At 35.5% G+C, this 13,961-nt stretch overlaps 1 protein-coding gene and 1 long non-coding RNA gene across 5 annotated transcripts in view; one reads left to right on the top strand and one right to left on the bottom strand.

Moving 5' to 3' along the window:
- CDK13 (cyclin dependent kinase 13) overlaps positions 1-13,961 on the top strand; it is a 125,211-nt gene that overhangs the window by 73,323 nt on the left and 37,927 nt on the right. For all 3 annotated transcript variants that reach the window (XR_009696729.1, XM_061165658.1, XM_061165657.1), the window contains exons 6-7: positions 11,107-11,296; positions 12,574-12,630. Coding sequence is in view for 2 of the 3 variants with exons in the window: in XM_061165658.1 (XP_061021641.1) it covers positions 11,107-11,296; positions 12,574-12,630 (247 nt within the window). In the remaining variant the exon portion in view is untranslated. The remainder of the gene's footprint in view (positions 1-11,106; positions 11,297-12,573; positions 12,631-13,961) is intronic.
- The window catches only part of LOC133072418 (uncharacterized), a 41,118-nt gene that overhangs the window by 14,245 nt on the left and 12,912 nt on the right, over positions 1-13,961 (bottom strand). The gene's annotated exons all lie outside the window — the stretch shown is intronic.

Genomic DNA, 13,961 nt, shown 5'->3' with positions numbered 1-13,961 from the left:
TAACTTCTTTTGCTCTTAACTCAGCTCCATCTGAAGTTTAATATAGTTTCTCCTGCTTTCTTTTGCTTAGTATTACTCTGTGGGTCTTTACATTTAAAGTGGATTTTTTTGTAGACAACATAAAATTGGGTTGGGCCTTTTTAAAAATTCAGTACAACATTCTGCTCTGAATAATTGGTATATTTTAGACCATTGGCATTTAAAGTACTTGTTGATGTAGCTGAATTATTATCAACTGTAATTTGTTTTGTTTTCTGTTAGTTACCCTTGCTTGTTTTTCTTCTATTCTTTTGCTGCCTTCTCTTGTCTTTGTCTTTTTATATGACTCTATTTCTTCTCTTTTCTGAGCATATAAATCCTTTAAAATTTTTTTTTTTAGTTGAGCTTGTGTTTGCAATATACATTTACAATTGGTCCAAGTTCTCTTTAAAATAAAATTATACGACTTTAGGTTGTATGCATTCGTTCATGCTTCACTTGTGTCCGACAGTCTGTGACCCTGTGGACCATAGTCCACCAGGTTCTTCTGTCCATGAGATTTTCCAGGCATGAATACTGGATTGGGTTGCCATGCCCTCCTTCAAAGGATCTTTAGGTACCTCATAACAGAGGATTCCTGTTTCCTCCCTCCTATCCCTTATAACATTATTGTTACTCATTTTACTTATCCACAAGCTGTAATCACTCAACTCATTTTTGCTATTATTTCTTTATACAGACTCTTAACTGTTTGGTCAGTGAATAATAAGGAAAATATTTTATTCTACCTTCATTTAAGTTGGTCAGTTTTTTTTTTGTTCAACACTTTATAAATAGTTCATTTCACTCTCTTCTTGCTTGTATAGCTTCTGAGGAGAAATCGGTAAGTTTTTTTTTTTTTCCTGGCTTCTATCAAGATTTTCTTTTTGTCTTTGATTCTCTGCAGGTTGCCTGTGATAGACCTAGGTGTAGATGTTTTGTTATTTATCCTCCTTTATATTTAAGCTTCCTGGATTTGTGGTTGGATATTTATCATTTGGGGAAATTTCAATCATTATTAGTTTTAGGTTTTTTTCTGTCCTTCCCCCATCCCCTTTCTCCTTCTTCCTTCCTCATTCCCTTACTTGTTTCTGGTATTACTATTTATATCTGTGTTGTTATTGTTCCATGTTTTTTTGGACTTTCTTTTTTTCCTTGGCATTTCAGCCTTTGGAAGTTCCTTTTGACATATTTTTAAGCTCATTGATTCTTTGCTTGCTTAAATTTCGTGTGTTGCTGAACCCAACAAAGGCATTCTTTGTTTCTCTTAACAGTATTTTTTATTTCCATCATTTCCTTTTGGTTGTTTCTTAGAAATTTCCATTTTTCTGCTTACAGTACTCATCTGTTCTTGCATGTTGTTTATTTTTTCCATAAGAGCCCTTAGAATATTAATCACTGTTACTTTCAAATTCTTGGTGTGATAATTCCATTATGCTTGGTTTTCCATATTCAGACAGTGTTTTAGCATGCCTTGTAATTTTCTGTTGAAAGGCATATATAATGTATTTAGTAAAAGAAAATGAGATAAATTGACTTTCAGTGTAAGGTTTTATATTTATCTGGCTAGCAGTTAGGTTTTGTTTGGTGTTTGCTGAAGCTGTATCAGAGGCTAAAATTTCCTTCCCTGTTGTCTTTTGGTTTCCCTGGAGACTTCTTCTTAAATAAGGTCTGAGATGCATAGTTATTTTGTAGTACCCTGTTATTATTTATGATGGTAAGTTATAGGGGGACGGGAAGTGTTCTGTAGTCCTATGATTTGGCCTCAGTTTTTTTAGAGTCTCTATCCTCAAGACATATTTACCTGTTTTCCTGTTTTTGTTCCCTCTTAAGTGAGACAGGAATGCTAAAAGGCACTGGAGTTTAGTGTATCTTTACCCTAAGTCAAATATTAGAGTGTTCTGGAATTGGATATTTCCTTTTTCTTAGGTTGATGAGGCTCTTATTGAACCCCAGTTGGTTGGGTTCTGGTAGAATAGTTTCTGTTGAGGATAGACCTTGTTAAAGAACAGAACGCTTTAGGGATATTTCATCATGACTGTTTTTCCCCTCACTTTCCTGGAAGAACAACTTGATTTTCAGTGTGATAGATAACCTGGTGGGGTTCCTGGTGATAAAATTCACAGAAGTGGTGGGGGGCTTCCCTAAGACTGGAACCCCTGCAGTTTTAACTGAAATTTGTTCATGCTGAGTCTTCAGTAATTTGTCAATCATAATTTAGGCTTTCCTATGCTGGTAATGGTGGTTGTGGCATTTTCTGCTTCTGAGCTTTGCTGAATTGACGATTCTCTGTATCTGCCCGTCTCTCTTGCCAGTTTCGGGGGCAGTGGTTTGCTCTGTGACCCCAATTCTCTAATAATCTAAGAACTGTTGAATTTTAGTTTGTTTTGTTATTTTAGTTTGTTTTGCTGTTTGCTATGAGGATGGGTGTGGGAACTTCCAAACTCCTTACTGTTGGATCAAACACCATAAGCCCCCTGTGGTAATGACTTTTATTTATTCCATATTTTACTTGTCTTACTAAAGAATATAACATATCCCAAGATGATAAAGCTTTCTTTTTCTAGCTGCATAATATGGCATGGTATGCATAAACTGGGCTGATTGAATCATTCTTCTTGATGGGCACTGAGTTTTCCCCATCTTTTCCCATTATTAACAGTACTGCTAGAAATGTGTTTATACATGTATCCTTGCATGCTGGCTGTGTCATATCCTTAGGTTACTTCCAAAAGGGTGACATCCAGGTCAAATGATACTTTCTTTTGTTAGCCTACTTTGTCAAAAAATTGTAGCAGTGTATGAATTTCCTTTCATTTGGACATCACTGGATATTGTCAGCCTGATAGGTAAAAATGGTTTCTCATTGTTTTTTTGATTAGTACTTTCCCAATTAGAGTGAGGTCTGAAGCATCATTGTCTACCATTTCAGCTTCCTGAGTGCATCTTTATTTGTGATATTGCCTTTCTATCATTTGGGTTATTTGCTTATTCCTTATAAATTTGTATTCTAGGCCCAGTTGTTAATATATTTAAAACTTATTATTTGTGTTCCTTATAGAAAAGTCAGAAAATGGCAGCATAAGAAGAAAGTAAAAATCACCCATCTGCTCACAGAGATAAACTGCTCTTAGAATTTTGATATTGGACATTTTTCTAAGCATATGTATGTATATAAATTCCTACCAAAATGAAATTTTACTTGGCATGCTATATAAAAATATTATTACATGCGATTTTATGTTTAACTACAAAATAAAAAATATCAAGCAAGAGAAAAAAGCTTTTGAAATGTAGATCATGACCTACTAAATTGATTTCATGACACAGAGTTTGGAAACTTTGCCTAAAACTATGTAAATATGCAACCTTGATAAAAGAAAAATAAAAATATGGGAACAATAAATATATCCCTTAATTCAAGATAACTGGAATGTCTTCTATGTTTTTCATTTATTTAGTTTTTTCAGACATTTAGAAAATTCAGTATTACTGAAATGCCCAAACATAATTAAAAGTAGACAAAGTAGTATGATGAATCCCACTGTCCCCATCCCTTACATTTAGCAGTTATCACATTTTTGCTAATCTTGTTTTACCAAACAATCCATATTTAAATTTACCTAGTTGGCTCAAAAAATATTATTCATAATTGGCTTTCTTTGAATCTGGATGCAAGCAAGAGATCTGCGCACTGTGTGGTTAATATTGTCTTAAGTCTCTTGTGATTTATAGTATCTACTCTTGGCTTTTAAAATTTTTGCTCTACTTATTGCTCCCCTGGTGACTCAGATGGTAAAGAATCTGCCCACAATGCGGGAGATTGGAGTTTGATCCCTGGGTTGGGAAGATCCCCTGGAGGAGGAAATGACAACCCACACCAGTATTCTTGCCTGGAGAATTCCATGGACAGAGGAACCTGTGGGCTATGGTCCATGGGGTCACAAAGAGTGGGACATGACTGAGCACCGAATGTTGATTGAAGGATAGACCATGCTTTGGGTTTGACAGATGCTTTCTTTGGTGGTGGTAAAGGACAGAAATGGTATGGACCTAACAGAAGCAGAAATATTAGGAAGAGGTGGCAAGACTACACAGAAGAATTATACGAAAAAGACCTACATGACCCAGATATCAACAATGGTGTGCTCACTCAATTAGAGCTAGACATTCTGGAATGCAAAGTCAAGTGGGCCTTAGGAAGCATCACTATGAACAAAGCTGGTGGAGGTGATGGAATTCCAGCTGAGTCATTGAAGATCCTAGAAGATGATGCTGTGAAAGTGCTGCACTCAATATGCCAGCAAATTTGGAAAACTCAGCAATGGCCACAGGACTGGAAAAGGTCATTTTCATTCCAATCCCAAAGAAGGGCAGTGTCAAAGAATGTTCAAGCTACCACACAATTGTACACATCTCACATGCCAACAAAGTAATGCTCAAAGTTCTCCAAGCCAGGCTTCAACAATAAATGAACTGAGAACTTTCAGATGTTCAAGCTGGATTTAGAAAAGGCAGAAAACCAGAGATCAAATTACCAACATCCATTGTATCATAGAAAAAGCAAGAGAGTTCCAGAATAAAAATCTACTTTATTGACTACACCAAAGTATTTGTGTGGATCACAACAAACTATGGAAAATTCTTCAACAGAAGGGAATACCAGACCACCTTAACTACCTCCTGAGAAATCTGTATGCAGGTCAAGAAGCACCAGTTAGAACCAGACATGCAACAAAAGACTGGTTGCAAATTGGGAAAGGAATAGTCACTGCTGTATATTGTCACATGTTTATTTAACTTATATGTAGAGTTAATCATGTGAAATGCCTGGCTGGATGAAGCAAAAAGGTAGAAGCAAGATTGCCAGGAGAAACATCAATAACCTCAGATATGCAGATGACATCACCCTTATGGCAGAAAGCAAAGAGGAACTAAAGAGCCTCTTGATGACAGTAAAAGAGGAGAGTGAAAAAGCTGGCTTAAAACTCCATAGTCAGGAAGCTAAGATTATGGCATCCGGTTGCATCACTTCATGGCAAATAGATGGAGAAACAATGGAAACAGTGAGAGACTTTATTTTCTTGGGCTGCAAAATCACTGCAGATGGGGACTGTAGCCATGAAATTAAAAGACGCTTGCTCCTTGGAAGAAAAGTTATGACCAACCTAGACAGCATATTAAAAAGCAGAGACATTACTTTGCCAACAAAAGTCTGTCTAGTCAAGGCTGTGGTTTTTCCAGTAATCATGTATGGATGTGAGTTGGACCATAAAGAAAGCTGAGCGCAGAAGAATTGATGCTTTTGAACTGTGGTGTTGGAGAAGACTGTTGAGAGTCCTTTGGACTGCAAGGAGATCTAACCAGTTAATCATAAGGAAATCAATTCTGAATATTCATTGGAAGGACTGATGCTGAAGCTCCAATACTTTGGTCACCTGATGCGAAGAACTGACTCATTGGAGAAGACCCTGAGGCTGGGAAAGATTGAAGGCAGAAGGAGAAGGGGACGACAGAGGTTGAGATGGTTGGATGGCATCACCGACTCAATGGACATGAGTTTGAGCAAGCTCCAGGAGTTGATGAGAGACAGGGAAGCCTGGCGTGCTGCAGTTCATGGGATCGCAAAGGGTCAGACATGAGTGAGCGACTGAGCTTGTTCTTCTAATAGTATTTCCTATAAGTGGAAGTTGGCTATAGGTGATTATTGAGATGTAAGTTCACATTTTTGGCAAGTGTACTTCAAAAGTGATGCTGGAAACTTATTTTCTTGCAGTTTCTGTGGGCAGGAATTTGGGAACCTTAGCTAGGCAGTTTTAACTTGAATTCTTTCATAAAATTGCAGTGAAATGTTGACTGGGGCATCATCAGTAGAAGGTGTAACCAGGGTTGGAGAATCTATTCCAGGTTGGCTCTCTCACATGGCTGGCAAATTGTAATTCACTGTTGAGGGAAGGTCTCAGTTGTTAGTGTGGACCTTTCAAAAGTGTTAGTTGATTATTTGACAGCCTGGAGGCTGGCTTCTTGGGTCAAATGATCCAAGAAGGTTTTTAATAATTTTTTTTATATTGAATGTGTATGTCTTTTCAGAAAACAAAAGTTCATGTCATCTATATGTGGGGATAGTTTTAGCGCTTATGTTTCACTTCTTATTCTTAATTCAGTATGGGCTTCCCTGGTGGCTGAGACAGTACAGAATCTGCCTGCATTGCAGGAGACCTGGGTTCAATCCCTGGGTTGGGAAGATCCCTGGAGGAGGACATGGCAACCTACTCTAGTGTTCTTGCCTGCAGCATCCCCGTGGACAGAGGAGCCTGGCGGGCTACAGTCCAGGGGCTCACAAAGAGTCAGACAAGTAGAAATAGAATGCAAGACATTATGTTTTACTTAACACAATCTGTTAGTTTTATTTTATTTTATTTTTTATTTTTTTAGTTTTATTTTTTAAAACTGTTAGGTTTAATATTTTTATTTAACCCAGTATGTCAATAAATTATTTCATTTGGAAACAGTTTAACAAATTATCAAGATATTAATTTTTTTACTTGTTGTAGTGACTTTTTGAAATCAATGTATGTATTATACTTCAGGAACATTTAGACCATCCACATTTCAAGTGAGCGGTAGCCACATGTAGCTAGTAATCACTGTATTGGGCTGTTCAACTCTGGATACTCTTTGTATAATTAACTGTGTTATGTAATACCATCAAAGATAGTGAGATAGAGGTATCAACTGCATAATCTTTGATAACCTACTTTAACTCATTATCATCAGTATATTTCCATATCAGCAACATACTTCTGCAATATTTTTCAGAGTGCATGGTATGGTATAGATGTACCATAATACCTGTTTGTGGGTTTTTTTTTTTTTGGCTTAATGTTTTTAGGTGTTGTTATATTGCTTTTAGTGAACATGCTTACAGAAAAATCTTTTATGTCTTTATTTCCTTGTGCTAAATATCTATAAAAGCCCTTGCTATGTTAAAGGGCACAGGATTTTCAAAGCTGTGGGTGCCTTTGTCAAATTATGTTTTGTAAGTATGCAGGTTTACTACTGGCAGCATATAACAGTGTATGTTTACGTCATACCTATGTTAATACTGTGTAATTTTCCTTTGGAAATATTTTCCTCTTAGTTAAAAGTGGTATATGATTTGTATATTTTGATTAATGGTGAGCTTAAATACATAGGCATCTGCATATTGACAGTTCATTAATTTTTCATTTTTTATTGTTGTCCTGGTCTTTTCTTGGTTCAGTTCAGTTGCTCAGTCGTGTCCCCATGGACTCTTTGCGACCCCATGGACTGAAGCATGCCAGGCCTCCCTGTCCATCACCAACTCCCGGAGTTTACTCAAAGTCATGTCCATCGAGTCGGTGATGCCATCTAACCGTCTCATCCTCTGTTGTCCCTTCTTCTCCCGCCTTCAGTCTTTCCCAGCATCAGAGTCTTTTCAAATGAGTCAGCTCTTCCATTCAGGTGGCCAGAGTATTGTAGTTTCAGCTTCAACATCAGTTCTTCCAATGAATATTCAGGACTGATTTCCTTTAGGATGGACTGGTTGGATCTCCTTGCAGTCCAAGGGACTCTCTCAAGAGTCTTCTCCAACACCACAGTTCAAAAGCATCAATTCTTCTGTGCTCAGCTTTCTTTTTTTCTTTTCTTTTTTTTCCCCATTTTCAGCTTTCTTTATAGTTCGACTCTCACATCCATACATGACTACTGGAAAAACCATAGGTTTGACTAGATGGACCTTTGTTGGCAAAGTAATGTCTCTGCTTTCTAATATGCTGTCTCGGTTGCTCATAACTTTTATTCCAAGGAGTGAGTGTCTTTTAATTTCATGGCTGCAGTCCCCATCTGCAGTGATTTTGGAGACCCCCAAAATAAAGCCTGTCACTGTTTCCACCGTTCCCCATCTATTTGTCATGAAGTGATGGGACCAGATGCCATGATCTTAGTTTTCTGAATTTGTGTTTTAAGTCAACTTTTTCACTCTCCTCTTTTACTTTGATCAAGAGGCTGTTTAGTTTTTCTTTGCTTTCTGCCGTAAGGGTGGGGTCATCTGCATATCTGAGGTTATTGATGTTTCTCCTAGCTTGTGCTAGGGGATTCCAGCTTGTGATTCCAGCTTGTGCTTCATCCAGCCCAGCGTTTCCCATGATGTACTTTGCATTTAAGTTAAATAAGCAGGGTGACAATATACAGGCTTCATGTACACCTTTCCCTATTTGGATCTGGCCCATTCATTGTTCCTTGTCCAGTTCTAACTGTTGCTTCCTGACCTGCATACAGGTTTCTCAAGAGGCAGGTCGCGTGGTCTGGTATTCCCATTTCCTTCAGAATTTTCCAGTTTATTGTGATCCATAGAGTCAAAGGCTTTGGCATAATCAATAAAGTAGAAATGGGTGTGTTTCTGGAACTCTTTTTTTTTTCGATGATCCAGCAGATGTTGGCAGTTTGATCTCTGGTTTCTCTGCCTTTTCTAAAACCAGCTTGAACATCTGTAAGTTCATGGTTCACGTGCTGTTAAAGCCTGGCTTGGAGAATTTTGGGCATTACTTTACTAGCATGTGAGATAAGTGCAATTGTGCAGTAGTTTGAGCATTCTTTGGCATTGCCCTTCTTTGGGATTGGAATGAAAACTGACCTTTTCCAGTCCTGTGGCCACTGCTGAGTTTTCCAAATTTTCTGGCATAATGAGTGCAGCACTTTCACAGCATCATCTTTTAGGATTTGAAATAGCTTCACTGGAATTCCATCTCCTCCACTAGCTTTGTTTGTGTTGATGCTTCCGAAGGCCCACTTGACTTCACATTCCAGGATGTCTGGCTCTAGGTGGGTGATCACACCATCATGATTATCTGGGTCGTGAAGATCTTTTTTATATAGTTCTTCTGTGTATTCTTGCCACCTCTTCTTAATATCTTCTGCTTCTGGTAGGTCCATACAATTTCTGTCCTTTATTGTGCCCTTCTTTGCAAGAAATGTTCCCTTGGAATCTCTAATTTTCTTGAAGAGATCTCTAGTGTTTCCCATTCTGTTGTTTTCCTCTCTTTGCATTGATCGATGAGGATGGCTTTCTTATCTCTCCTTGCTATTCTTTGGAACTCTGCACTGAAATGGGAATATCTTTCCTTTTCTCCTTTACTTTTTGCTTCTCTTCTTTTCACAGCTATTTGTAAGGCCTCAGACAGCCAGTTTGCTTTTTTGCATTTCTTTTATTTGGGGATGGTCTTGATTCCTGTCTCCTGTACGATGTCACGAACCTCCGTCCATAGTTCATCAGGCACTCTGTCTATCAGATCTGGTCCCTTAAATCTATTTCTCACTTCCACTGTACAGTCATAAGGGATTTGATTTGGATCATACCTAAATGGTCTAGTGGTTTTCCCCACTTTCTTCAGTTTTATTCTGAATTTGGCAATAAGGAGTTCATGATCTGAGTCATAGTCAGCTCCTGGTCTTGTTTTTGCTTCTGTATAGAGCTTCTGCATCTTTGGCTGCAAAAAATATGATCAGTCTGATTTTGGTGTTGACCATCTGTTGATGTCCATGTGGCATTTTTAGTATTTCTTCTTCTATTGTGGAGTCATTTAAATTGTACTTTCTAATTGTTCCGATTTTAAGTTCTAATTGTTGCTGGCATGTAAGAAGTCTTTTTGTGTGTGAAAGTGAAAGTCGTTCAGTCCTGTCTGACTCTTTGCAACTCCATAGACACTATAGTCCATGGAATTCTCCAGGCCAGAATATTGGAGTAGGTAGCCTTTCCCTTCTCCAGGGGATCTTCTCAACCCGTGGAACGAACCCAGGTCTCCCTCATTGCAGCCAGATTCTTTAGCAGCTGAGCCACAAGGGAAGCCCCTGGACTAACCTTTTTTGTATACAATTTTTCTGATGTGTCTTTTTCTTTTTTAAAAATTCTTTTGGATCTGCAGAGGTTGTCATCTCTTCTACCAGTAATCTTGTTTTTGTCACTTTCAATGTTTGTTTCTAATTTTACTTACTAAGTTCTGGAGCAGTTAGTAATAATGAACATTCTTGTCTTGTGTACAACACCTGGCATTTTACTGTTAAATACGAGAGTAATTATTTCAGGGAAATACCGTTGTAAAGAAAATATCCTATTGCAAGGTTACTATGAAATCTTTGCTTTAGTTGTTTTTTTATTTTTGTTTTTTGGCCTTGCCGTGTGACTTACAGGACCCCCAGAGCACGGCTTAAACCTCGGCCCTGCTGTGAAATTGCCCAGTTCTGACCACTGGGCTGACAGGGAGTTCCCTTTGCTCTGTTTTTCTTCAGGAACTGATTATGATTATATTTTGATGTCTATTTGGTGTATTGATGGCTTTTTTACTTTGAAAGATAGATGTATGGAATTTTATTAGCTTTTTCAGTCTTGAATTGGTAAATTAAACTGCTTGAGTGAGATGTGTTAGATAATAGCTTTGGATTCAGTTTGTGCAAGTTTCGTTTAAGAATTTTGAATTTATCATTTGTATCATGTGTATGTGGTATGTGCTGTTGTATGTTTTAGTAGTAGGATTAATAAGTTGTTTAACAAAATTAAGCTGTAATTTGTATGCTTTCACATACTCTGGAGCTGTATAAAATAATTAAATTTTACATTTATTAAAGACTTACTAGAAGCCCATATAAAGCCCAACTGGACCCAGACTATTTTTTTATTAAAAGTAACTCTTGTAACATCTTTAAATTTTCTTTGATGAACTATACTGATTGTTTTTGGCTTTTGCCAAGAAACAGTTTGTTCAGTAAGTAAAACAGCTAAGAATTGATTTTATATTAATCATACCCAGAAACTATGCAGTGTGGAAATTAGCTGTGTTGATTTTATATCATAGCAATTTTCTTTAGGGGAAGAAAGTTGGTTAGATATCTCCTTGGGATGTTATTGATACTAGATTCAGAGAGAAGAGAGTAAACATTATTAAATGACAAAAATACCAGTTCTTTTAAAGGATTAGTTTTCTCCCCAGCTCTTTATTTTTTAAAAATTTTGAACCTATGGTAAAGTTATAAGAATAAAATCTTTAATGTATTAATTATTGTTGTCCTTAGGTGCATTTTATCTGGTGTTTGAATATATGGACCATGATCTGATGGGACTGTTGGAATCAGGCTTGGTTCATTTTAATGAAAATCACATAAAGTCATTTATGAGACAGCTCATGGAAGGTCTGGATTATTGTCATAAGAAGAACTTTTTGCATCGAGATATCAAATGTTCAAATATTCTTCTAAACAATAGGTATGATAAAAGTTTGACATATATGTTTAAAATGAATCATATATTGTCTACCTTGAGATTTAAAAATTAGTTTTTTATTGCTTAAAATATTTTTAACATAATCAGTATTGCAGTTTGGACTACATCTGAAGTTGTGTTAAATATACTTCAGTTAATTAAATTCCAGTAATAGTTTGTAATGTATGTAAGGTAAACTTTGTTGACTTGTTGACATTCCATCTCCTCAATCTAAGCAATTTAATAGAATTAAGTGGATCAGACCTCTAAAGAACTTTAGAGTTTGTTTAACCTTACAGGGATTTAGGAGTGATAAAGGCTTGAGTTTGAATCCACGGAGTAGTTTGAAGCTATATGCTAGTATCCATAAACTATATACTAGTTTTAGTGAACTTGGGGAAACTATTTAACCCCTCCTTTTGTTGTTGCTGAATAACAACTGTCATACCTCAGTGGAGGAGAGAAAGGGACAGGAAGACTACTGAGCATTATAAGCACCTCCTGGCTCCCAACACTTAGTTGACCTTCTTGTGTGATAGTCTTCCAAATAATATGAATGTTTCTTCTAATAATATTTAGTTTTAGATTAAAAATGGATTTTAGAATCTTTCTTAATTTGAATTTTTTTAAAAAAGTCATCACACTTTTTAGGTGAACTATTTTTCAGGTGTTATATACATGTAACATATGTACCTACATATATATTCAAAGTTTATGTTAAATATTTTACTGGTAGCATAACCTGAACTCTGATAATTCTGTTGTAATTGCTACTGTTTGTTAAAGTGAGGCATGCCTGATCCTGATTTTAGTTAATAGGAAGTATTCTGTAGAGCACCTAGTCACTCTTAAGAACTGGAAAATTAAACATAAATTTAAAATGATGTGGTCTGGTTTTGTGCATTTTTGGCTGGAATTGAACAGGTAATCTGTATTATTACTGAAGTAATACAAGTTACTTCACTTTGTTAATTTTCATTGAAGTATACTTTTCTAAATAGGAACTGGATAATACTGAGAAACTTGTTATATTAGTGCTTTTATGTATAATAATATATGTAATAATAGTACTGCTGTAATAGTAGCTGAAATTATCCAAAGAAAAGTACTGATTTTTTTGCCTTATATTGTTGTGAGCGTATCTATTTGTCTTTTCCTATAGAGCCTTGGGTCTGCAGTGTAATCAGAGTTACTAGTTAGTTCTAGAAATAGAAGAGAATGTGTGCCATCAATTCAGAGTAAACTAATAGTTTTTGTTCATTTTATCTTACTTCCATCAGAGGACAGATAAAACTTGCAGATTTTGGACTTGCTCGATTATATAGCTCAGAAGAAAGGTAAGAATATTTTCAAATGAATATTGTAGACATTAGTGACCAGATTTAGAAGCTATATTAAGAATACCTTATTGATAGTTTATTTTTTTAACAAAAGGGAAATTTTCTTTTCATGGTTAAATACATGAAATAATGAAGTTTTATATCATGTTGGATTTACTTTTATTTATAAGAATTTGTACATTAAATCAATGTAAAAATAAAAGATATTTTTAATATCTAGAGGTTAAATATAATTTTCTTTTAAAAGTTTCTTAAGTGAGCTTAGGAATTTTTAAAAAAGAATTCATACTTAAATTTCTAATGCACATCTAGATGTTAAGATGTTTGTGATTTTGTGTTTAATGAAAAATCTTAGTAAATGCTCTTTATGTTACATGTTTAAGCTTATTTTTTTGTTTTAATTATTATTTTGAACTTCCTTAAACATTTTTAACAATAGTTATATCTGTAGTTGTGTCTGTTTTTTTAAAATTCCTTAGAACCTTTTACTTAAACAACCTACTTCTTTGTGTGGAGTCTCTCTGGCTAAGGTTGGGATTTGTATCCCATTTAGCTCCAAGAGATGGTGGTACTGAAATATGACTTGTCTTACTGGGATTATTCTCAGAAGAATAATACGGAATTTCAAAATAAAATATCTTTCTGAAATAGTGCAGCTTATGGTGATAAACAATGAATTTAACCGGGTTTAATATCTCCAGTTTAGCCCATTCTTTTCTTCTCAGTGTTGTTTCTTTATATTATTATTATTATATGTTGATATGTTATTATTATATATAATCATTATATATAATATATAAATTATATGCAACAATTATATAATTACATATTATAACTATTATTTATATTGATACATGTTATATATGTAAATTCTCTATGACAGTTCTGTAATTTATTTGGTGTAATAATTGGATATAGTAAAGTGTCAGTTAATTTGGAATTCTTAACAACAGGTGTTTATGTTCACTGACTGCCAGTTTCTGGTTACTTGAAAAAATTTTTTTTAAAAATACTTTTTTTAGAATTAAAAATTGGTTTATATTTTAATCTTGTAGTGCCCGTAACATAATTCTGAAAATTATTTTTAGAATTTAGAGGTTTTTAAATGGTTTGTTTGGGATATGTTAGAGTTCTTTTTAACCTCAGACCATGGTATGGACAGGTTGTAATGGACAGTGTTCCAGTCCCCTATATGTACTTTAGCCCTAGCTTTTCTGCCTTTATTTGTTTTACCTAATTAATATTTAAAGGAAAGGTTGTATGCTTTTGCTTGTTTGCTTAAGTTGTTTTAGAGCTTAACAGCTTCATTTCCATTTGAGGAAACAGAC

Source organism: Dama dama, chromosome 18 (genome assembly GCF_033118175.1).
Source record: "Dama dama isolate Ldn47 chromosome 18, ASM3311817v1, whole genome shotgun sequence".
Taxonomy (NCBI): Eukaryota; Metazoa; Chordata; class Mammalia; order Artiodactyla; family Cervidae; genus Dama; species Dama dama.
Note: the sequence above shows the minus strand (reverse complement) of the source record. Positions and strands in the feature narration are given on the sequence as shown.